General features: G+C 52.1%; 2 protein-coding genes across 2 annotated transcripts; one reads left to right on the top strand and one right to left on the bottom strand.

Moving 5' to 3' along the window:
• Positions 1–1752: 1752 nt before the first annotated feature.
• On the top strand, positions 1753–5951 carry SRSF3 (serine and arginine rich splicing factor 3; the record flags this gene model as incomplete). The annotated part of the gene is made up of 5 exons (XM_080710664.1): positions 1753–1958; positions 3224–3358; positions 5476–5514; positions 5610–5696; positions 5821–5951. 5 exons carry the CDS (start codon positions 1753–1755, stop codon positions 5846–5848), a joined length of 495 nt encoding a protein of 164 aa, XP_080566790.1. The 3' UTR covers positions 5849–5951.
• An 8293-nt stretch (positions 5952–14244) lies between these two features.
• LOC308273443 (small ribosomal subunit protein eS4) lies at positions 14245–15124 on the bottom strand. Its single transcript, XM_080710560.1, has one exon. The coding sequence runs from the start codon at positions 15119–15121 to the stop codon at positions 14330–14332; it is 792 nt and encodes a 263-aa protein (XP_080566686.1). The 5' UTR covers positions 15122–15124; the 3' UTR covers positions 14245–14329.
• Positions 15125–22237: the final 7113 nt, after the last annotated feature.

Genomic DNA, 22237 nt, shown 5'->3' on the forward strand with positions numbered 1-22237 from the left:
CGGCCTCTTGGGACTGCTCATAAGTACTGGTTGGGCCGGAGTCCGCCCTTGATGCCCCCGACCTCCGCCTGTGTGGCGGCGTTGGTTTCTAACTCCATTCTGCGCGGAGTCGGTGTTGTTTCACGTCAGCCCGGTCGTAGCCCTCGAAGTTGAGCAGGAGTGTTTGGGCAGCCGCTCCCCGGGACCAGGCCTGAGTCTGGTCACGGGAAAAGACGTTTTCCTTTCTAAAGAAAGAACTTCTCTCGTGGTCGGGCCCCGCATAACTCCGGGCACAGGGTGGGGTCACGGCAAACGGGATGTGTCTGGACTGGATTTTTTAGTTAAGCCTAGAATGGAGAAGAACGTGGTGTAAACGAGAAGCCTGCGAGCTGCGAGTTGGCTTTAACTGGATGCATCGCCGGTCGGGCTGTCAGAACTGAATTTATGAAAATAAGGCCCGCGGCCGGGCGTGGTGGCGCATGCCTGTAATCCCATTACTCGGGAGGCTGAAGAGGAGCGGCAGGCTCCGGTCCGCTCCAACTTGGAGAGAGACCCTTTTTCAAATAAAAAGGGCTGGAGATAAAACTCACAGGTAGAGCGCTGGAGCGCTCATTCCCCAGTGCCCCCCAAAAGAAAGACCCCAAAGGGCAATTAATACTTTGTATAATAGCCTTTTCTATAACTTAAACTGTCCTCCGCTGTGCCTTCCCTCTTACTAATGAATAAGTATTCCATCCTATAGCTACATCACGTTTTACTCCTCTATGCTTGGGGTACACTTGTTGGCTGCCAAGAGACTTTATTTTTCTGCGGCATCAGATGAATTTCTTTTCCCCTGTAGTATTGGGGATTGAACTCTTAGGCTTTCTACTTTCCAGCTGCACCCCCAGCCTGATTTTATTTGAAAACAGGTTTATTTGCTTGAGTCTCATTATTTGCTGTGGGTGTCCTGGAGCCTGCGCTCCTGTCTTACCCTCCCAAGACCTGGGATTATAGGCATGTACCACCATACCTGACCTTTTTTTTTTTTTTAAGTGAAAGATTTTGGCCTTATTAAAACCAGTTATGTTTTTGCTTATGAAAGCACTTTGTATTATTGGTATGGTCCAAATGTGGGTAATCAAAACTTAAGAACCAGCCGGATGTGGTGGTGCACGCTTGTAATCTCAGCTTTTGGGAGACTGAGACAGGAGGATCATGGTTCCAGGACAGCCTCAGCTACTACTTAGTGAGACCCTGTTTCAAAATAAAGAATAAAAAATAAGGCTAGGGGTGTAGCTCAGAAGTAGAATGCCCCTGGGTCCCATCCCCAGTACCACACAGACACCAAAAAAAAAAAAAAAAAACTTAAGAACCAACTATTGTTGCTGGGCACAGTGGCATATGCCTGGAATTCTAGTACTTGGGAGCTGAGACAGGAGGATCACAGGTTTGAAGCCAGCCTCAGCAGCTTATACCATGTTTCCAGGGCTGGGGAGTGTAGCTCAGGTAGAATGCTCCGGGGGTACGTACTGGTTTCATATCCCTCCCTTTGGTACTGGGAGCGGAACCCAGGGACATTGTACTTTTGAACTACGCCCTTGAGCCCTATTTTTTCTCTCTTGAAACAGGCCCTTACCAAGTAGCTGAGGGTGGCCACAAACCTGTGATCCTCTTGTCTCAGCCTCCCAAGTACTGGGATTACAAGTGTGTGTAGCCGTGCCTGGCGTAGAATCTCTCTCAACTGCAGACCATTTGGGTAATCTAATATTTTCGTGTCTTTTTGTTACAGAAATGCATCGTGACTCTTGTCCCCTGGACTGCAAGGTGTATGTAGGCAATCTTGGAAACAATGGCAACAAGACTGAATTGGAACGTGCTTTTGGCTACTATGGGCCACTGCGCAGTGTGTGGGTTGCCAGAAACCCTCCCGGCTTTGCTTTCGTTGAGTTTGAAGATCCCCGAGATGCAGCTGATGCTGTCCGAGAGCTAGATGGAAGGTAATTTGATGATGTACACTAATGGCAGATGTGTTGCCTGCTTTTTCAACCTAAAATTCTAGGATATGTGGCTTTTAGTTGGCTTTTGGAGAGATTAGAAGTAATTCGATAACCATAGACTTGTGTGTGTGGAGTGGGGGAATTGAACCCATGAGCATTCTGCCTGGAGCTATACCCATCCTACACATGCATGCATAAGTATGTCTTGAAACAGGGTTGCCAAGGTTGCCCTCAAACCTGCTGTCTGCCCCTCTCAGCCTCCCAAGTACTGTGGTTACAGGTGTATGCCATCACACCTGACTCCTGATAATGGTTCAGAAGTTGTTGGCGGCTGTGCATGATGGTCCAGGCCTGTAATCCCCGTACGTGGGGAGGCTGTGCAGGAGGAATGCAGGTTTGAAGCCAGTCTTAGAAACTTAGCAAGACTCTCGGCAACCTAGGGAGAACTTGCTCCAAAAAAAAAAGCCATGAAAAGGTTGTTGAGTGTAGCTTGGGGGTAGAATGTCCCTGCCTTTGGGGCTCATTCCCCAGAACCACACAGGAAAAAAATTACAAGTAGGGGCTGCTTTTTCTATTACTATTTACGTGTGTGTGTTTAATCTAGGAGTGTCTCTAGTGTCCTAATGGTATTTGAAAATCATTGAGCTTAATAGAAAGGGGGATAAGTTGTAGTGAAAAGTTTTGCAAGATCCACTTCTCAGTTGCTGTCCAGATGTGGTGGCGTATCAAAATTTTATTGCTGTGGAGAAACAAAGGGAAGGTGAATGCCCTTTCCTACTGTTCTTGGCTGTGATTTCTTATGTGCCAACTACTTTGATGGATTGGGGGGTGAAGGTAATAGTTTAAGCTGGGCCTGATAACATGCCTGGAATCCCAGTACATGGGAGGCTGAGACAGGGAGACCCTGTTACGAAATAGAAATTAGACCCGGGCCATGGTAGTACACACTTGTAACCCCAGCATTGGGGAGGCTGAGACCGAAGATGGTGGTTCGCTGGCAGCCTCAGCTACTTAGTGAGGCCCTCCGCGACTTAGTGAAACCCTGTTTCAAAATAAAAAAGTAAGGCAGGGGAATGTAGCTTGGAGGTCAAATGCCCCTGGGTTAGACCCGCCCCCCAAAAAAATAGAGCAGGGGATATTAGTAGACCTGCCCCTCCCCCAAAAAAAGCAAGGTCTGTTGCCGTGTAGGTGTGTTTGCAAAGGAGCTAGGGGGTAGCCAGACTCTTCAGAAAGGCGGGCGGTTTTAACCTACTGCTCTCCCTCAGAACGCTTTGCGGCTGCCGAGTAAGAGTGGAGCTGTCCAACGGCGAGAAGCGGAGCCGGAACCGCGGCCCGCCACCCTCCTGGGGCCGGCGCCCTCGGGATGACTACCGCAGGAGGAGCCCGCCGCCGCGCCGCAGGTACTCGAGCGCGCCTTCGAGGTGTTGGTGTGATGGCGTAGCTGGTAGGAGCAGGTGCCTCTCCTAAAGTTGGTTGGTGGGTTTCAGGTTACTGCGAAACTCGGAGGTTTCTATGAAAGAAACATGGCTGGGCGTAGTCTGGGGTATGTGAGCTGTGCTGAGTGTCGGCGTTTGTTCGTAGGTCCCTGCTCATGTCGGTAGCCAGTCACTTCTGTCTCGGATCTGTCTTCTAGTTCATCTTCTAGTTGCATCTTCCCAAGTCTTCCCTTATACTTGAGTTTAGGCCTTTTCCATTTCTTGACTCCATAATGACAAACATGACATTCAACTCTAGCTCTCCACAGGAGTGTGTTTTCTACTAGAACAATTGTAATGTTTATCAAAATGTTACAACTGGTAAAGTAGAAATCATTCTGAAACTAACTTAAGTCACTGACCGATAAATGGGGCTAAAAAAGTAATCCCAGTCATCTGTTCTTCAATCCTAAATAGGAGCGAATTCCGTTTTTTTATAATTGGAAATGGCATCATTCTTGGACCAGGCAGTACTGTCTGGTGCTAGCTCCACATCTCCTCAAACCTCCAATAGTTTCTGTAGCACTGATTTACCTCTTACAGGTGAGTGCGGTCCTCGTAGGAGATAGGAGCTCAAACTCTTGCCCCTTTGGCTGTTTTGAAAGACAACACACAGTTGCCCATCATAATAGAGAGTATTGCTAGCTAATAGATGGTTGTACTGATGGCTTGTTTTTCATTTTTTTGTGCTTTTTGGTCCATCTATTAATAAAAATGAACCCCGTTACAGAGTCACCATCATGTCTCTTCTCACCACCCTCTGAATCTGCATTAGCCAGTCAACTAGCCCTTTCAGCGTCATGTGACCAGCGCGCCCCATTCAGCTTGGCTGGTGTCGTTTCACACGACCCAGGCTGGCCAGTCGTCAGGTTGCACCGCCCTTTGGTTCCCGAGCATGCTGTTTTCTCAGCCTTCTCTCCAACCTTAACCAAATCGGCAGCAGCCACCTCGACCGCCCACACATTCCTGGCCAATCAGCTCAGCTGTTTATTTACCAAATGTCTTCACAACAACTACAGCAGCAGCCTTCGGCTAACAAAAAAGCAGGAAAAATCCACAACACCCCCTCGCCAACCAACTAAATCCAACGCAACATCTGGCAAAACCTTTTCAGCAAATTCTTCCTGGCCGTCAGTCCGGCAGCCTCACCTCACCATTTCTAGCTTGTTGAAACCCAAAACTAGTAAGTTTTTCCTGCTTATACAGTTTACTGCTGGTTAAAATAAGGAGTAAGCGGCTTAAAGTAATTCTTTTTTCTGGATCAAAGGCTGGCTGTGCATAATTGAATGGTAACGTACATATATATTGCTTGAAAAAAACTTTTAAGGGTGATAGGGAACTCATAATGTAACTAGACCTTCAAGTGGAACTTATTTGCATGTGTGAGATGCCAAACTAAAAATTTTAATATCTCTAACAGTTTAGCTTTTCTTCCTAGCAAAAAAAATTGTTGAAACCTATCACCTTTAAATGGTTTTACTAACAGTTTTCAAAATTTTTAAATTTTGGGGGTGAAGTGTGGGCCAAGCTCTAAGGTAATTTTGATGAGCCTAAACACACTCTTAAATGTGACAATCACAAATGCAGTTCTAATGTAGCACTAAATGGCATCAGTATTTACACCAACGCGTTTTCACAAAAATGACACTATCCACCTGGTACCTAAGTCTTGTTAAGGACATAGGTTTGCATGGGTTCCAAATACTGGTTATGGTACTGTTTTTGGAACTACTCGTGGGACTACATTTTGGTGTGGTGTTTGGGTAGTGAAGTTAGTTTGACATGAAGTTTTGCATTGGACAGATCTGCTGTGAAGCATTCTTTGTTAAATGAATCCATGGTTGGAATACCTGCTTTTCACTTGAGCTTTTTGTTCCTTAATCCTTCTGTGCCTTTTTTCTTTTCTTTTTTTATTTTGGACGATGGGTGCCAGTTCTTCGGCACATTCACTGGGCCCAACGGTGAGATTGAAAAGTTGGGAAATGCCTCACGCCATTCATGGTAACTGGCAAATAGCCTGATTTTCCTGTTTCTGCTTTTAGATCTCCAAGAAGGAGAAGCTTCTCTCGTAGCCGGAGCAGGTAAGTAGTTCTGTTTGGAGGCCACGGTCAGAAAGTGTAGGTGTGGCTGTCAAAGCTGAACCGTGCTAACGGAATGCTCTTTTTCTCTGGCGCAGGTCCCTTTCTAGGGATAGGAGAAGAGAAAGATCCCTATCTCGGGAGAGAAACCATAAGCCGTCTCGCTCCTTCTCTAGGTCTCGTAGGTAAGCGCTCCGGTAGCCTGAGCCTCTTACGTCTCTTCCCGCTGCTTTTAGGCCCTGTCGTTCTCGCTGTTCGTCACTGGCACCAGGTAACAGAGGTGAAAGTCTGCTTTGTTTTCTCTCTCAGCCGATCTAGGTCGAATGAGAGGAAGTAGAAGAGCGGCGGGCAAGAGCATCGGTGTACAGGAAGTGACCGCGCTCGACAGGAGTATGTACAGAGAATTCAAGTTTTGTTTGAGACTTCATAAGCTTGGTGCATTTTTAAGATGTTTTAGCTGTTCAAATTTATTTGTCTCTTGGAACAGTGACACATGTAACGATGTAATTCTCTATGGTTTGAAATGGATCATATGAGGCTTGTAATACCAAGAATTGTTACTTTACAATGTTCCCTTAAGCAAAATTGAATTTGCCTAAAATTTTAGTCTTGTGTAGACTAAACCTCTAAATTCTGCCCAGCAGGTGTCATGTTCTAATGTTAAAGGAACAGAACTGGCAAAAATCAATTGAGCCAAGATTTTTTCCCTTGTAGCTGGGTACAGTATGCAGCCGTAGATGAGTAAGCAGCCTGTAAAGGTGTGCACACAGGCCCATGGGTAGAGAAGAAAGCTGCACCAGTGTACACTAGATTAGAGGTGGTGGGAAATCCAGCTAGGTTGGGACAGAATCGGATACGTTTCAGGAAAGTTTACCTCTGCTTTAAGTCAGAAGTTCCTTATGTGATTGCTGTAAGTGAATACATAGCTATTGTAACATCTTTTATTTGGGAAACTGAGATCCTGCCTGCTTAAGGGTACATTGTAGAGCTCCACCTGAGTTACTGTGCAAGATTTTCTTCATGCTGTCCTTTGTACTATGTTTTGTGAGAATCCTTGGGATTAAAGTTTTGGTTACAAATTGTTGTTTAACTTGAAAGCCTGTTTTTCCTTGCAAACTCAAAACCTGTGAGCTTGGTACCAAGTCCAGGTAACATTCCTATCGGAAGCCATACTTATATTTTCTTGTAAAGTGCTTTTGAATTAATAAAATATTAGCATAATTGTGTGATAGCCAGTTGAACCCACTGTGACCATCGTTCTCATCCATGGAAAGCAATCAGTCACACATAGAAACCCAGCCGGGAGGCGTCACTGTGGATTAGTCTTTCCAAGTGAAGGCAATTCTATCACCTGAATCTTAGGTGGCTAGCCATTTTTAAGGAGTCAAAGCCAGTCCAGGGTTTATGATCTTTAGTGACTAACATTTTAAAGCAAACAGTAACCTGGTATATTGTAATCCAAAGTTAAGTTGGCCATTAAAAAAAAAAAAAGGCATGAAAGCTTCCACAAAGTTTTAAAAATTGCTTCCATTTTATACTTCCTGAGGTGTTGCATGGGAATTCTGAACTGACCCCGACCCATCACGATGTAACGGTCACACTGTGGTTCGAATGTAACTGCGGAGTTGAACGTCGAGGCATGCATAACCTTCCTCTGAGGAGTTGTGACTTCACGGTTTTTGTGCAATTAGATTAAATCATAATGCAACAGTCTTGTGGCTTAGTTTCCTTAAATATGCTCTTTCAAGATAGTTTTGGGCCGGGCGTGGTGGCGCACGCCTGTCATCCCCGCACTTGGAGGCAGAGACAGGAGGATCGCGCAGGTTCAAAGCCAGCCACGCACAATGGCTTAGGAGACCCTGTTTACAAATAAAAATATAAAATAGGTCTGGGAGTGTAGCCCGGAGGTAGAAGGGCTTCCAGGAACCCCAGTACCACAAAAAAAAAAAAAAAAGATTTGGATTATGTTGTGTGGACTTAGTCTTGAAGTGAAAGGTCGGGTCTTTGCATTGAGTTCCATCTGCATGGGGATGTCAGGATGCAGCTCCTAAGACAGGTTATCGCCAGTGGTCCCATTAGCCTCTCACGAATCTCAGGATTAGTTCTAGAGTGTTCAGTGTGTCCCTTTACAACCGCACATGTTCAAAGAAGATGGAGCTTTGGGCTGGGATCTCTGTCCTTTGGTGTTCCCAAATGCTAAAGCCAGGTTCCTTCTGTAAGAAGCCAAGATAGATAGCTGAGAAATAATACTGTACATCAATTACACTGTTGTAGGGAACATGGGAGGAGTACATAACTTGCAGTCTTCAGTTGGAAGAGGTGGGCTAACACAGCCTCAGGTTGACCTTGAGAGGGGAGTCCTCCACTGGGTAGCTGCTTAATGGACTCATGGTCACGAGATCTGTAATCAGAAGGATTAGCACTGCTTCATGGCTCGCGGGAAATACAGAATGTGAAGTGGCTACAACTTTGAACTGACATTTAGGTTGTCGAAATTTGGAAGTCCTAAATTAAAGCTCCGTAGTTTCTCAAATAGGTCAGGCCTGCCCATCATCTGAGTTGTGATGGAAGGAGCCGCTTTAACTCTTGGGAGATTGCAGGTGCTCACTAGGAAGTCACTCAGCACCTGGTGATCATTTTAAGAGTAGTAAACGTCCTCACTCCGTTGTGGGTTACCTCTGACCTCCATGTCTTAAGCAGATAATCCAACACCATTTGCAGATTAGCAGACACGTGTCATGGGATCTGTCATTTGTATGTTGACATCTTCCGCAGCAGCCTTGAAGCCAGGCGGTTGTGAGCGGCGCCTCTGCCCTGCTGGCCTGGGCCAGTCTCGTCCGTGCGAGCACACGTCTGCAGGAGCCCCTGCGTTCTGTTAGGTTGGCGCTCTGCTTTCGCGTGGGACAGTGCTGCTTAGGCTGGACTGGTCCTAATTGTAGAGATCTTTGAAAATGGAGCCGAGCCCGCCCTATTGGCTCAGCTTTCCAGAGTGCTCGAGATGACCCCTGGTAAAACGAGAACCACTGATGTTACTGCTTTGTCTAAATGTGCTCGTGTTTTCATGATCCTGAGTGGGCTTTAGTGTCAGACTTAGTTCATAACCTCTTCCAGTTGTATATTTTTGTACTACCAGACTGTTGCCTTCTGGTTTTCCATTTTTTGAGAACATAAAAGATTTTTATAATTAAAGTCACTGAAGAAAAAACTGGGTTGGAGTATATTTTTATCTAAACAATCCGGTACTGTTAAATTAGATTTTATATGTGCACATTCTTACCCTGTTTTATTAAGAATTCACTGCGTACCTGAAAAGAATGGACCTCTGCCCTTGAGGATCTGAGAAGAGGGATCATTGAACCCCACGTTGAGAGCCAGGCATGGTGGCGCACGCTTGTAATCCCTATCCTTGGGAGGCTGAGACAGGAGGGTCACACAGGTTCAAAGCCAGCCTTCAGCAACTTAGTGAGACCCTGTTTCCAAATAAAATACAAAATAGGGCTGGGAGTGTAGCCTGGAGGTAGGAAGCCTCTGGGTTCCACCCCCAGTACCACACACACACAAGATTGAACCCCTTGTTGATAAGCCTAATGTGACTTGGTTTGTCCATACATGTCTTTGGTTGCACCATAGGAATTCCTGACACGGTAGATGATCATTGACCCTGGCGTTCTCAGTTGTCAGGAGTACAAGCTTCGGCGGTCGCTCTGCTCCTGTGTTTCCTCGGTTCTATCAAAATGTGTCAGCCAGGCGTGGTGGCGCACGCTTGTCATCCCAGCATTCGGGAGGCTGAGACGAGGATTGCAGTTCTCACTGACTCAGCTACTTAGGCCCTCTGCAACTCCCTGAGACCCTGTTTCAAAATAAACATGCCAGGTGTGGTGGCGTACGTGTGTAATCCCCGCATTCGGGAGGCTGAGACTGGAGGATTGCAGTTCGCCTCAGCTACTACTTAGGCCCTCTGCAAATCAATGAGACCCTGTTTTTTATTTTTTATTTTTTTGAGGGTCTGGGGATGAAACCCAGGGGCGTTCGACCTGAGCTACACCCCCCTGCCCTATTTTTTAATTAGTTTGAAACCAGGTCTCACTGAGTTGCAGAGGGCCTCACTAAGTAGCTGAGGCTGTCCACGAACCACGGTCCTCTGGTTTCAGCCTCCCAAATGCTGGGTATTTATTTCGAAACAGCACCTCACTCTAAGCAGCTGAGGCTGGCCCGGAAGCACCTCTTGTCTGTCTCCCAAGCACTGGGATCATGCATGCGCCACCACGCCAGCTGCCCAGCCTGTACTTTTGGAACGGGTGTCACTGCTGTGGACGGCCCAAGTGGCGGAGGCTGCCCTGACCTGCCGTTCTCCCCTCTCCCCACAAGGACTACGCGTGCACATCGCCACGCGCGGCCCTGCTTCTGTAGTGCAGTTAAATGCAGACGGCCTGGTGGTGCTCACCTGTACTCCCAGGCCTTGGGAGGCCAAAACGGGAGAATCAAGGGCAGCCTCGGCACTTAGACCCTGTCTGAAGATAAGGGCCGGGGTGTACATTCCGTAGGTACTTGTGGACTGAATCCCTAGCACCCCACTGCCACACAGAAGCCTTAGGATGGCCATCTAGTGCCTTGACTAAGTTACCTGACAAAATCTGAAAACTCCGATACCGGGCTTCCTTAGAACCGTCATGTGAGTTCCTGAGATGGAAAGTACTCCTTTCCAGAGCCAAAAGTAACTTTACAGGTAGATTCCAGAAGCCCTCTGTCAGGATCCCCGCTCACATCCGCATGGCCGGGGGCTCCCAGCGCCGGTCTGTCAGATCCTAGCAGGACTGAAGCTGGGCTGGGGCTGAGGCTTTGCCGTTTGTATTCGTTTGGAGAAGGATGCGGAGCCGGGCATGTTAATGCAGGCCTGTAATCTTACTGCAACTGCCTAAGACCAGGGTGTTTTTGTTTGCTTTGTTTTTCTGGCGCTGGGGGATGAAACCCAAGGGCATTTGACCTCTGAGCTGCACCCCCAGCCCTATTTATTTGAAAACAGTCTCGCTGATGCGAAGGGCCTCACCTGAGTAGCTGAGGCTGTCCATGAACCGTGATCCTTCTGTCTCAGCCTCCCAAATGCTGGGATTACAAGTGTGTGCCACCACACCCGGCTCGAGACCTGGTTTTAAAATTAAAAAAAAGAACTAGGTGTAGCTTGGAGGTAGAATGCCTGAGTTCAGTCTCCAGTTTCCAAAAGGGAGGGAGGATACGGGAGTAAGAATGATATTTTGGGGGGCGGTACTGGCGGTGGGACCCAGGGGCATACAACCTCTGAGCTGCACCCCCAGCCCTAATTTTATTTATTTGTTTATTTTCGGGTCTGGGATGGGAACCTAGGGGCATTCAACCTCCGAGCTACACTACCTGCCCTATTTTTTAAATTTGAGACAGGGCCTCACCAGTAGCTGAAGCTGTCTGTGAACCGCAGTTCTCCAGTCTCAGCCTCCTGAATGCTGGGATTACAAGCGTGCACCACCACGCCTGGCTGAGAATATCATGTTTTGAAGTTTTCTATTTTTGTGGTACTAGGGGTTGAACCCAGGGCCTTGTGTCTCCAAGCTACACCCCAGTTGTATTTTTGTTTTGAAACGGGGCCTCACTAAGTTGTGGAAACAGTCCGGTTTGGTATTCTGCCACCAGAATTTCCCACCATGGTGGGTTTCTAGTGAGACAACAGATGCACGTTGGGGTTTTGGTTTGTCCAGGGATGGGGCTCAGCAACCCCCAGTGAGTTGCAAAAGCAGTCCGGAAGGAGCCACCCGTGTGCCAGGGTTCACACCGTCCCCGTCAGGATATTCTGGGCGTCTTCCCTGGGTCTCTGGCCAGCAAGCCGAGGCAGGCGGCTGCAGGGCTTTGACCTGGTCTTGAGGGTCCTTTGAGAAGCCCTAGTGCTTCCACCTGGCTAAGACCAGGTGAATGGGGTCGAATGGTGCCCTGCGGAGGAGGCTTAAGGGTAGAGCTTGCGCCCCAATGATGAGGGCAGAGGCGACGGCAGGGGGCGCTGTGGAGGTGCACCACCGGGCAGGTGTGGGCTGTGCCTTCCCCGTGCCAGTCAGGATGCCCCAGCCCCGACGTGATGATTTTTGGCTTTCAGCCTACTTTGAAACAAGTAGATAAAGATGCCATATCCAGCTCAGTGCCCACAAGAAAGCCCAGACGTTGAGAGCATTAGCATGTACAGGTAATTTGGTTGGGTCGCGACTGGACTGGGCTTGAATGGGGACAAGCGCTCGGCCGACCCGCGGACCTGCTAGGTGAGTCTAAGCATTGCACGCGCATGCCCCACGTCCCCTGAACCGCAGTGCGGGGAGCTGGGATTTGGACCCAGATCTGCGCACAAAGCCTCTGCTCCACCACAGAGCTGCACCCCGGCCCTAAATCTCACCCTTTGGGGAACTCGTTTATTTAATTTTTGGTGCTGGGGATTGAACGCAGAGCCATTCTACCTTTGCGCTAAACCCCCAGCCTGACTTTATCTCTTAATTGGAAACAGGGTCTCACTAGTGAGAGTGTCGCTACTTGCTGTCTGGAACCTGCAGTCCCCCCGTCTCCGCCTCCCAAGTTGGCGGGGATCCGGCCTGCGTCCGTGCCATCGCGTCTGACGGGGGCTTGGGTCAAGCCGAGCGCTGTTCTGTGTGGCAGAGGCTTTCCCTCGGTGGGGTGGCGAGCGGTGGGATTTGGCTAAGAGCAGGCTGAATGAACAGCCACGGGCTCGAAAGCACAAAGACGAGGGCCGAAAGGGTCCCGTGGGCCAGCAGGCCAGGCCGGCGGCCCTGCTCAGCAACAACACCGGACGGCCCATGCCGCTGGCCGCGAGGAGCTGAGGCTTCCCGAAGCCACGTAGGCGGGCGTGGGGGCCCACGCTGCTCATCTCAGGTCTTGGGAGGCCGAGACAGGAGGATCACAGGTTCGCGGCCAGCCTCAGGTACTTGGTGAGGCTCTCCACAACCGTGTGAGACCTTGTTTCAAAAAAGGAATAAAGAGGAAGCCGGGCATGGTGGCGCACGCTTGTGATCCCAGCATTCAGGAGGCTGAGACCGGAGGACCGCGGTTTGCGGACAGCCTCAGCTATTGCCCTCCGCAACCTAGTGGGACCCTAAGAATAAAGAATAAAAAATAAAGAATGAAAAATAGGGCAGGGGGTGTAGCTCGGAGGTCAAATGCCCCTGGGTTCCATCCCCAAACCTGAAAGAAAGAAAAATAGGTCTGGGGGTGTAGCTTGGAAGTAGAATGCCCGTGGGTTCCATCCTCAGTACTGAGGGGGGAAGCCACGTACGAGCCGGGCGTCTTGGCGCGTGCCTGGGCCCTCAGGACAGGACGATGGCTGGTTCCTGGCCAGCCCCAAGTGGACTTCGGCCTAGTGAGAGCCCGTCTGAAGATGGAAGGCCCGGGTGTAGCCTGGAGGTGGAGTGCCCCGGGCTCAGTCCCCAGTGCCGCAGGCACTCACGGCACAGAGGGACACTTTAGTGACAGTCGGAGAGCTGCTTGTCAAGTTTTAAAAGCTGGTGCAGAGTTATATTCCCAGTAATTGGGATGCCGAGATGGGAAGATCGCAGATTCCAGTACAGCCTTTCAGCAACCCAGCACGATCCTGTCTCAAAATGATAAAAACAGGGCTGGGAGTGTAGCTCAGAGGTAGAATGTCCCTGGATTCAATCCCCAGTGCCAAAAAAAAAAAAAAAAAGTTCAAACTGCTTTTTAAATGAAGTCACAACAGTTTTATTTATTTTTATGGTTCTAGGGATGGAACTTGGGCATTCTACCTCCAGGCTACACCCCAGCCCTATTTTTTATTCTTTATTTTGAAATGGTCTCACTGAGTTGCAGAGCCTCACTAAGGAGCTGAGGCTGTCCGCAGCTGGGCATCAAACCCAGGGCCTTAGGCATGCCAAGCAAGCGCTTTACCAGTGAATTATACTCCTAGCCCCCCACAAAAGAAAACTTAAAAAGATTACGAACCAGACATGTAGTGCACACCTATAATCCTAGCAATATGGGAAGCTGGGGCAAGAGGACTGCACATTTGAGGCCAGTCTGGACAATTCAATGTGATCTTGTCTTAAAAAAAAAGCTGGGTGGTGCTGCATGCTCGTAACCCCAGTACTGGGAGATAGAAAGGAGTTCACAGGTTCCAGTAGACTCATCAACTAGGGAGACCCTGTTTCTATATAAAAATAAAAGCAAGGCTGGCTGTGTAGCTTGGAGGTAAAATGACTCTGAGTTCAATCCCCAGTGCAAAAAATAAGAGCTGGGGAAGCCGGGCGTGGTGGCACACTCTTGTAATCCCAGTACTAGGGAGGCTGAGACAGGAGGATCACAGATTCAAGGCTGGCCTCAGCTACATAGGCCCTCTGAACTTAGGAAAAAAAGAGCCTAGCCAGGCGCACACTTGTAATCCCCGTGCTTGGGAGGTGGGCCAGCCTTGCTGGCTTAAGAGACCCTGTTTCCAAATAAAAATATAAAATAGGTCTGGGAGTGTAGCCCTAAGGTAGAAGGGCTTCCAGGAACCCCAGTACCACCAAAAAGAAAAAAAAAAAAAAAGAGCCAGGGGTTCACTCAAGACAGTGTCCTGGGTTCACCCCCAGTACCCTTACAAGCAAGCTTAAATTGGAGTGTGTGTGTGTGTGTGTGTTTTGTGGGTCTGGGGATGAAACCCCGGGGTTTCTGTATCCGAGCTACACTCCCTGCCCTATTTTTTTTTTTTTTTTTTTTTTTTAAAGGCAGCCAATCATATATTGTCTTTTTAAGTACAAAGGTTTCTCCTTTTTGAGCCAGTCAGCTAGAGGCCATGATTTCACCCACTGCTCTGCTTGGCTGCCAGTCTCTTGTCTCTCTCTTCAGCAATGGTGAGGCGGATACCTTTTCCTCGGGGAAGAGAAATCCATGGTTTGTTTCCTTTTCCAATGACGAAAATGTTGGAGAGGCGGGTGGCAAAGCTGTTGCCATTGGCATCTTTCACGTGAACTACATCAAAAGAGCCAGGATGTCTCTCTCTGTTGGTGATCACGCCGATTCTTCCCAAGTTAGCACCTCCGGTCACCATGCACAGGTTACCAGTGTCAAACTTGATGAAATCAGTGATTTTGCCAGTTTCTAAATCAATCTGAATCGTATCATTCACCTTGATGAGGGGATCAGGGTAACGGATGGTCCGAGCGTCGTGCGTGACTAGGTGAGGAATTCCTTTTGTGCCCACGAAGATCTTTCTCACTTTGCACAACTTGTACTTGGCCTCCTCAGCTGTAATGCGATGAACAGCAAAGCGACCTTTGGTGTCATAGATCAGACGGAAATTCTCTCCAGTCTTGTCAATGCTGATGACATCCATAAAACCAGCAGGATAGGTTATATCAGTTCGGACTTTGCCATCAATCTTAATGAAGCGCTGCATGCAAATCTTCTTGACTTCATCCCCCGTCAGGGCATATTTAAGCCTGTTTCTTAGGAAGATGATGAGAGGAAGACATTCCCTCAGCTTGTGGGGACCGGTGGAGGGACGAGGAGCAAACACACCAGTCAGCTTATCCAGCATCCAATGCTTTGGAGCTGCTACCCGCTTCAGGTGCTTCTTGGGACCACGAGCCATGGCTGCGCTAGGCACGGAAAGAGCTCCCTGCCCTATTTTTAACTATTTATTTTTGCGGTACTGGGGATGGAACCAGGGGTTTCTACCTTTAAGCTGCACCCCCTGCCCTGTTTTTTATTCCTAAACTGCAGAGGTCTCAGTAGCGGAGGCTGTCTGGGAACCGCGATCCTCCCGTCTTAGCCTCCCAAGTACTGGGATGACAAGTGTGCACCACGATGCCCGGCTTGGAGTGTGTGTGTGTGTGTGTGTTTTATTTTTTATTTTTTGCAGGTCTGGGGATGGGACCCAGGGGCATTCGACCTCCGAGCTACACCCCCTGCCCTATTTCTTATTCTTTATTTTGAAACCGGGTCTCACTGAGTTGCGGAGGGCCTCACTAAGTAGCTGAGGCTGTCCGCGAACCGCGATAGGTCTCAGCCTCCCGAATGCTGGGATGACAAGCGTGCCCACCACGCCCGGCTTGAATGTGTGTTTTTTACAGCCAGGCGGCTGTGAGACGTCCCTGAGCTGGCCGCACTTTTGCTGCTAGGGATGAAGGGCTGGGGCCCAGGCCCGCCAGGGGAGCCGCCCAGGCTCCTGGAGCCCGCGGGGTGGGGTGGGGGCTCACCCAGGGCGTGGCCTCCAGACTCCGTCTCCAGTGCTCCCTCTGCGTGCTGCAGCCCGGCCGCTCAACCTCTCACCCTGAGAGAGAGGGCCTTGGCCGCTTGCCCGGCTGCCTGGCACCAAGGCCTCAGACGATGGCAAACAAGCCCTCCCTCCGTGTGCTCCAGGAGGCCCCGGGTCTGACTCACCGCAGCGTCGGCTGGGCAGGCACCTGCGCGCCGCCCGGCTGCAGTTTCAGTGTCAGGGCGGGGTGCGGGTGGGGCTCTGCGGCAAGTGTTGACTGCAGACACGTTGGCGGACGGTTGGCTGGAAGGCGCGGTCAGGGTGCCACCACCCGGGACTCCAAGGCGCTCTTGACCTGCGTTGGCCTTTCTAGATCCTTTTCCTCTTGGTCCTGAGTTCGGACCCAGGCTGCGTACCCCGAGCCACACCCCAGCCCTTTGAGGTCCTAAGTTCTCACTGTGATGCACAAGTGGGCATCGAACTTGTGACCTGATCCTCCTGCTCAGCAAAGACCACAGGCTGCCCAGGCTCTGGGGCCTTCCAGGGCGCCGGGTGTGCCCCAGAGCCTGGGCAGCCTGTGGTACTTGCTGAGCCCGCCTGCCAGTCGGAAGCCAGGGCCACGCCTGTCATCCCACTACTGGGAGGCTGAGATGGGAGGATGGCAGGTTCAAGGCCAGCCTCGGCAACTTAGGGAGGCCCCGTTTCCAAATAAAAATTAAGGTAGGGCTGAGGTGTAGCTCCCAGGCAGAGCACCCTGGGTTCAAGCCCCAGTGCTTAGAAGAAAAAGGGTATCAGGAAGAGGGGCTTGCAGGCCAGCCCCCTGGGCGTCCGGTCACCTGGGGCCTGCTGTTGCTGCCTCAGTGCCCACCGCCTCCGGGGCCGACTGCGTGTGCCTGTAGCCTGTCTCCTGGGGCCTGGCAGGGCAGAGGTGTGCAGGCGCCGGCTCCGGAGCCTGCCTGGGCACCGCCTGCAGTTCTGGGCCTGGACCACAAGGTGTCAGCACGAGGAAAGCGGGTTCTTGGATCCAGAAGGCGGCGGCTCGGGAGCAGAGGGCGCCAGGGTCCCGGGGCTGCTCACTTACCCAACACGCCGTGCGGTGTGGCCAGGACTCCAGGGCCGGCAGGGGCAGCCAGGAGAGGCAGCTGTGCTTTGGTTTGAGTGCCGGGAAGCGAATCCAGGGGCGTCCTACCTCTGGCCTGCACACCCAGCCTTTTAATTTTAGAATCAGCGTCTCACTAGATCGTTGAGAATCTCCTTAAGCTCCGGAGCCCAGCTCCAACCTGTGGCCCTCCCGTCTTAGTACTGGGATTACAGGTGTGCACCACTGCGCCTGGCTCCAGACAGGTGGAGGGTTCCGGAAGGCAGCTACGCCCACCCGCCACCATGGAGGCGTGTGCGCGTGTGTGTCTGCAGTGCCCTGCGTGTGGTTATGACGGTGACGCCGGGTGGGCGTGCCCCGTGACTGAGTGTGGAGTGTGCCAAGCCTGAGCTTCCCCGCGCGGGCGGCGGGGGAAGTGGGGAAGCAGCCAGCTCAGGTGTCGCCAGAGACGCCAGGAGGAAACCATAAACCCGGGCGATGTCCTCCTTATCGGCCAGCAGCGCAGAGTTCACGGGTGCCCGGGCAGCTGGCCCAGGTTCAGCCAGGGGGTGGGGCCCAACATCGGGGGCTCCGCTGGGCTAGGAGAGGCCCCCCTGGCTCGGCGCCGCCCAGAGCCCGGCAGAGCCGCGCCCAGCCAGCCCGGGCACGGAATATGGAGCAGGCGGGAGACGCCTGGAGCCTCGGCTTCCCCGCCCGTCAGTGCAGACTTAACGGGGCGTGTCTTTCAGGCAGTGGGTGTGGGTGAAGAGAGCTGGGCGCTGGGCACGGTGGGCACGCTTGCAATCCCAAGATCTGGGAGGCTGAGGCGGAGGCTCTCAGGTCCGCGGCCAGCCTCGGCGACTTAGTGGGGCCCTCCGCAACTTACACCTTGTTTCAAAATAAAAAGTAAAATGGGGCTGGGGGTGTAGCTCAGAGGTAGAATGGCCCTGGTTCCACCCCCAATATCCCCACACACACCACACACACAGCTGTGAACCAGGAGTGGTGGCTCACACTCGTAATCCCAGTACTCGGGAGACCGAGACAGGAGGCTCTCAGGTTCCCGGCCAGCTTCAGCAACTTAGTGAGACGCTGTTTCAAAATAAAGAATAAAAGCCGGGCGTGGTGGGCACGCTTGTCATCCCCGCGCTTGGGAGGCGGAGACAGGAGGATCGCGCAGGTTCGAAGCCAGCCGCGCGCTGGCTTAGGAGACCCTGTTTCCAAATAAAAATGTAAAAATAGGTCTGGGAGTATAGCCCGGAGGTAGAAGGGTTATATCCCTAGTACCACCAAAAATAATAAAAAAAAAAAATAGGGCTGGGGGTGTCACTCAGAGGTAGAATGCCCCTGTGCCCCTGGGTTCTATCTCCAGTACCACACCAAAAAAAATAAAAAATCAGCAGGCGTGGTGGAGCACGCTTATAATCCCAGCATTCAGGAGGCTGAGACCGGAGGATCGCAGTTCACGGACAGCCTCAGCTACTTAGGCCCTTTGCAACTCAGTGAGACCCTGTTTCAAAATAAATAAAAATTAAGGCAGGGGGTGTAGCTCAGAGATCGAATGCCCCTGGGTTCCATCTCTAGATCCACTATGTGTGTGTGTGTGTGTGTGTGTGTGTGTGTGTGTGTTATAATAAAATTTAAAAAATGGGAGTGTAGTGAGATTCAGTTTCAAGATAATAAAATGGAAGTGTAAGTCAGAGATAGAATTCCCCTGGGTTCTACCCCCAATACCACACACACACACACACACACACACACACACACACACACAGCTGTGAGCCAGGAGTGGTAGCTCACACTTGTAATCCCAGTACTTGGGAGGCTGAGACAGGAGGATCCTAGGTGTGAGGACAGCCTCTGTAACTTAGACCCTCCATAACTTAGGTCCTATTTCAAAGTAAAAAATAAAAAATAATTTTAAAAAAATAAAAAATAAAAAAAATAAATAATAAATAATAATTTCAAAGTAAAAAATAGGGCTGGGGCATTAGCTTGGAGGTAGAACACCCCTGGGTTCAATCCCCAGCCCCTCATTCCCAAAATAAAAAAGCTAGGCATGCCGCCATGCCTGTAATCCTAATACCTGGGAGGCTGAGACCGGAGCGTCATAAATTCACAGCCAGTCTCAGCAGCTTAGCGAGGTCCTCTGCAACTTAGCGAGACCCACCCCGATTCAAAATTAAAAATTAAAAACTAGGGCTGGATGCAGGGCGTGGCGGGCACACGTCATCCCAGCTTTGGGAGGCTGAGACAGGAGGATCGCGGTTCACGGACAGCCTCAGCTACTTAGTGAGGCCCTCCGCAACTCAGTGAGACCCTGTTTCAAAATAAAGAGTAAAAAAATATTGGGCAGGGGGTGTAGCTCGGAGGTCGAATGCCTCTGGGTTCCATCCCCAGGCCCGCAGGGGGGGAAAAAAAAAATAGGGCTGGAGCCAGACCGGGCAGGCCGGGGCAGCGCTGTCTGGGGCCTGGCCCCGCTGGTCTGTCCGCCTGGCCCCGGCCCCCCGGGTCTGCAGAGGGCCCGCCGCCGACGCAGGGAGAGCACGTCAGCCCAGTGGTGGGGTCTAGCGGGCTCGCCACACCCCGGCGCCTCTGCCTTTTATTCCTTGAGGACTGGGCGCAGCCTCGCATCCCTGGGGACTGTTGAAAGTGTGGCCTTTCCTGTGGCCCGGAGGCAGTGGCCGCCGCAGCTCGGCTCGGGCTTCTGGGGCAAAAAGGCCTCCGTCTTCGAGCGCACCAGGGAGGGGGGCGGCGGAGACCCCGCGGCGGAGGGCGCGCCCCCTCCCTCTCTGAATGGCGAGCCGCGGGCTAAGGACAGGAGCCGGGCGGGTGCCGCTCAGAGCGCCAAGTCTCTGAGGGGACTCCTTTGGGAGCCCGGCTTCCGAGGGGAGGGGCTGGCGGGCCTGGGTGTGGGGGATCCCGAGGGCCGGCGCCCCGAGAGGGGAGGTATCACGTCCCTAAGGCTCTGTCCTGCAGAGCCCCGGGAAAGAAGATACAAACGCCGAGTCTGCTGCTGATGCTTCCTCTTTGATGCTTCCCCTTCAATGCGCACAGCAGGCAAATATATATCAGTCTCATAACCCCTCCCTCATCACTCCACCAATCCCAAGCTTCCCACAGCTAGGGCGTGCGCATTTCTAACCCTCTCATAGGCGGGCTGGTGGGAGCACGAGGCGCTGCGTCACTGATCATCCGTAGGGCGCCTGATAGGGCTCAATGCGCAGGCTCAGGGCACCCCAGCCTCGCGAGCCTCGTGACTTGGCAACATGCCCAGGCGCCATCTTGAGTCCACGCTGGCAACAAGCCTGGGTGCCACCTCGGTCCAGCCGAGTGGGCCCCGACAGGGAGGGAGGGCGCCCGAGATGAAGTGCACGCGGGAGGCTGCGGGCTGTAGGTCTGCTATCGAGTACTGGGAGCTAGGAGGACCGCAGGTTCAAGGCCAGCCTCAGCAACCTAGCAAACCCCTGTTTCAAAATTGAAAAAAATAAAAAGGGCTGGGTGAGCTGGTTGTGGTGGCATACGCTTTTATTCTAGGGCTTGGGAGGCTGAGACAGGAGGACTGTAGGTTCATGGCCAGCCTCAGCAATCCAGAGAGACTTTTAGCAACTTAGTGTAGCTCAGAGGTGCCCCCACTCCATCCAGGAGCTTGCTAGGCAAGATGGGGCCGCGGATCCTGGGCCGCGGATCCTCGGCCTCGGCCTGTAGACCCCGCTCCCACCACCGGCAAGGGCCTGCCAGGCTCCCAGGCTGGTCTGGAGGGCGCCGCGCATGCATTCAGCCTCGGGCCTTCTCTCCGATCCCTTCAGCCAGGCCCGCCACCCGGCTCCCAGGCCCATCCGGTCCTGGCCCTCAGGTCTCCTCCAGACCTGGGTGGCACCAGCCATCCCTGTCCCGGTCCCCCACACCTGCGCACACCGTGGCCGCACACGCTGCCAAGCTGCCTTCTCCCCCCAACCCCGCAGGGCCTGGACCTCAGCACCGCGACACACCTACCAGGGTCCATGTTCCTGGGTCCCCTCCTGCCCCAGCTCTGCAGTGACCCTCCAAGCTCGACTCCAGCTTCCCGGCAGGGCCAAGGCCAGCTGCTTCTCTGAGTTGGGGACAGAGAGGAGATGGGATTTCCTGTTGGTTGTGGAGGCCCACACCAGCCGTCCCAGTACTTGTGAGGCTGAGACAGGAGAATCACAGGTGAGGCCAGCCTCGGCTACTTTCTTCTTTTTCTTCTTCTTCCTTCTTTTTTATTTATTTATTTATTTTTTTTTTTTTTTGTGGGCCTGGAGATGGAACCCAGAGGCATTCGACCTTCTTTATTTGGAAGCAGGGTCTCACTGAGTTACAAAGGGTCTAAGTAGCTGAGGCTGTTCGTAAACCCAGATTCTCCTGTCTCAGCCTCCCAAATGCCGGGGTTAGAAGTACACAGCACCACGCCTGTCTCTTCCTTATTTTGAAACAGGGTCTCATTGGGTGGCAAAGGGCCTCACAAAGTAGCTGAGGCTGGCTGCAAACCGTGATCGTCCTGTCTCAGACCCTGTTTCAAAAAATAAAATAGGGCTGGGGGTGTAGCTTGAAGATAGAATGCCTCTGAGTTTAATCCTCAGTACCAAAAAGAAAATAAATAGACTTTGCTTGTCCAAAGGGCTCCCTCAGCCTGGCGGGGCCCTCAAGGGCTGGGAATTCCCACCTGGGAATTTTTCCAGTCTTCTACCAGCTGATTCTTCTCTTCCTGTGCGGTTTTATTATCTTTCTGTTTCAATTCCTCCCCCTCTCACTTTCAGTAGGCAGCCCGCCTGGCTGAGGCCCACCTGGCTGAGGCCGGCCTGGCCCACTGTGGGGAGGGGGCGGCAGAACCTGGCTTCTGCTGGCCACAAGGCCTCATCTCCAGAGAGACCCCGGGGGGCGCACCTGGGTCGCTCTGGCGGCATCTTAACCCACCAGCCTCAGTCTCCAGGTCGGCTGTGCCGGCTGTCACCCCGTGCAGGGGCCACGAGGGCGCGTGGACCGGGTCGGCGGGCTCCAGGCTCGGGGACAGGCGTGCCACCCTGCTGTCAGCAGAGAGAGGAGGCCCAGGAGGTGAGACGCCCGGGACTTGGAGGGGAGGCCGGTCTCTGCCTGGGAGGGCCCCCGCAGATGTCCTGGGCAGCAGCCGCTGCAGCGGAGGCTGGGTCTGGGGCCCCTGGGCAGACATGGCTTCCAGCAGCAGGTGAGGCGGAGACGGCCCCTGTACAGGAAGACACCGGCACCAAGCGTCTCTTGCATAAAAGAAGCCTCCGGGAGGCAGCCAGGCTGGTGTTTTTAGAACAGATAAAGGAACAGAGGTGCGCAGGGACAGCTTGCCTTCTTTCTCCTTGTTTTCACTCTTCTGTGGTGCTGGGGATGGAGCCCTGGAGCCTTCGACCTCCGAGCTACACTCCCAGCCCTATTTTAGTCTT

Source organism: Muscardinus avellanarius, assembly GCF_963383645.1.
Source record: "Muscardinus avellanarius genome assembly, chromosome: 14".
Taxonomy (NCBI): Eukaryota; Metazoa; Chordata; class Mammalia; order Rodentia; family Gliridae; genus Muscardinus; species Muscardinus avellanarius.

What these genes read in the sequence shown, in the direction of transcription:
- LOC308273443 (XM_080710560.1), bottom strand. Translation starts at nt 15,121, where the DNA reads ATGGCTCGTGGTCCCAAGAAGCACCTGAAGCGGGTAGCAGCTCCAAAG.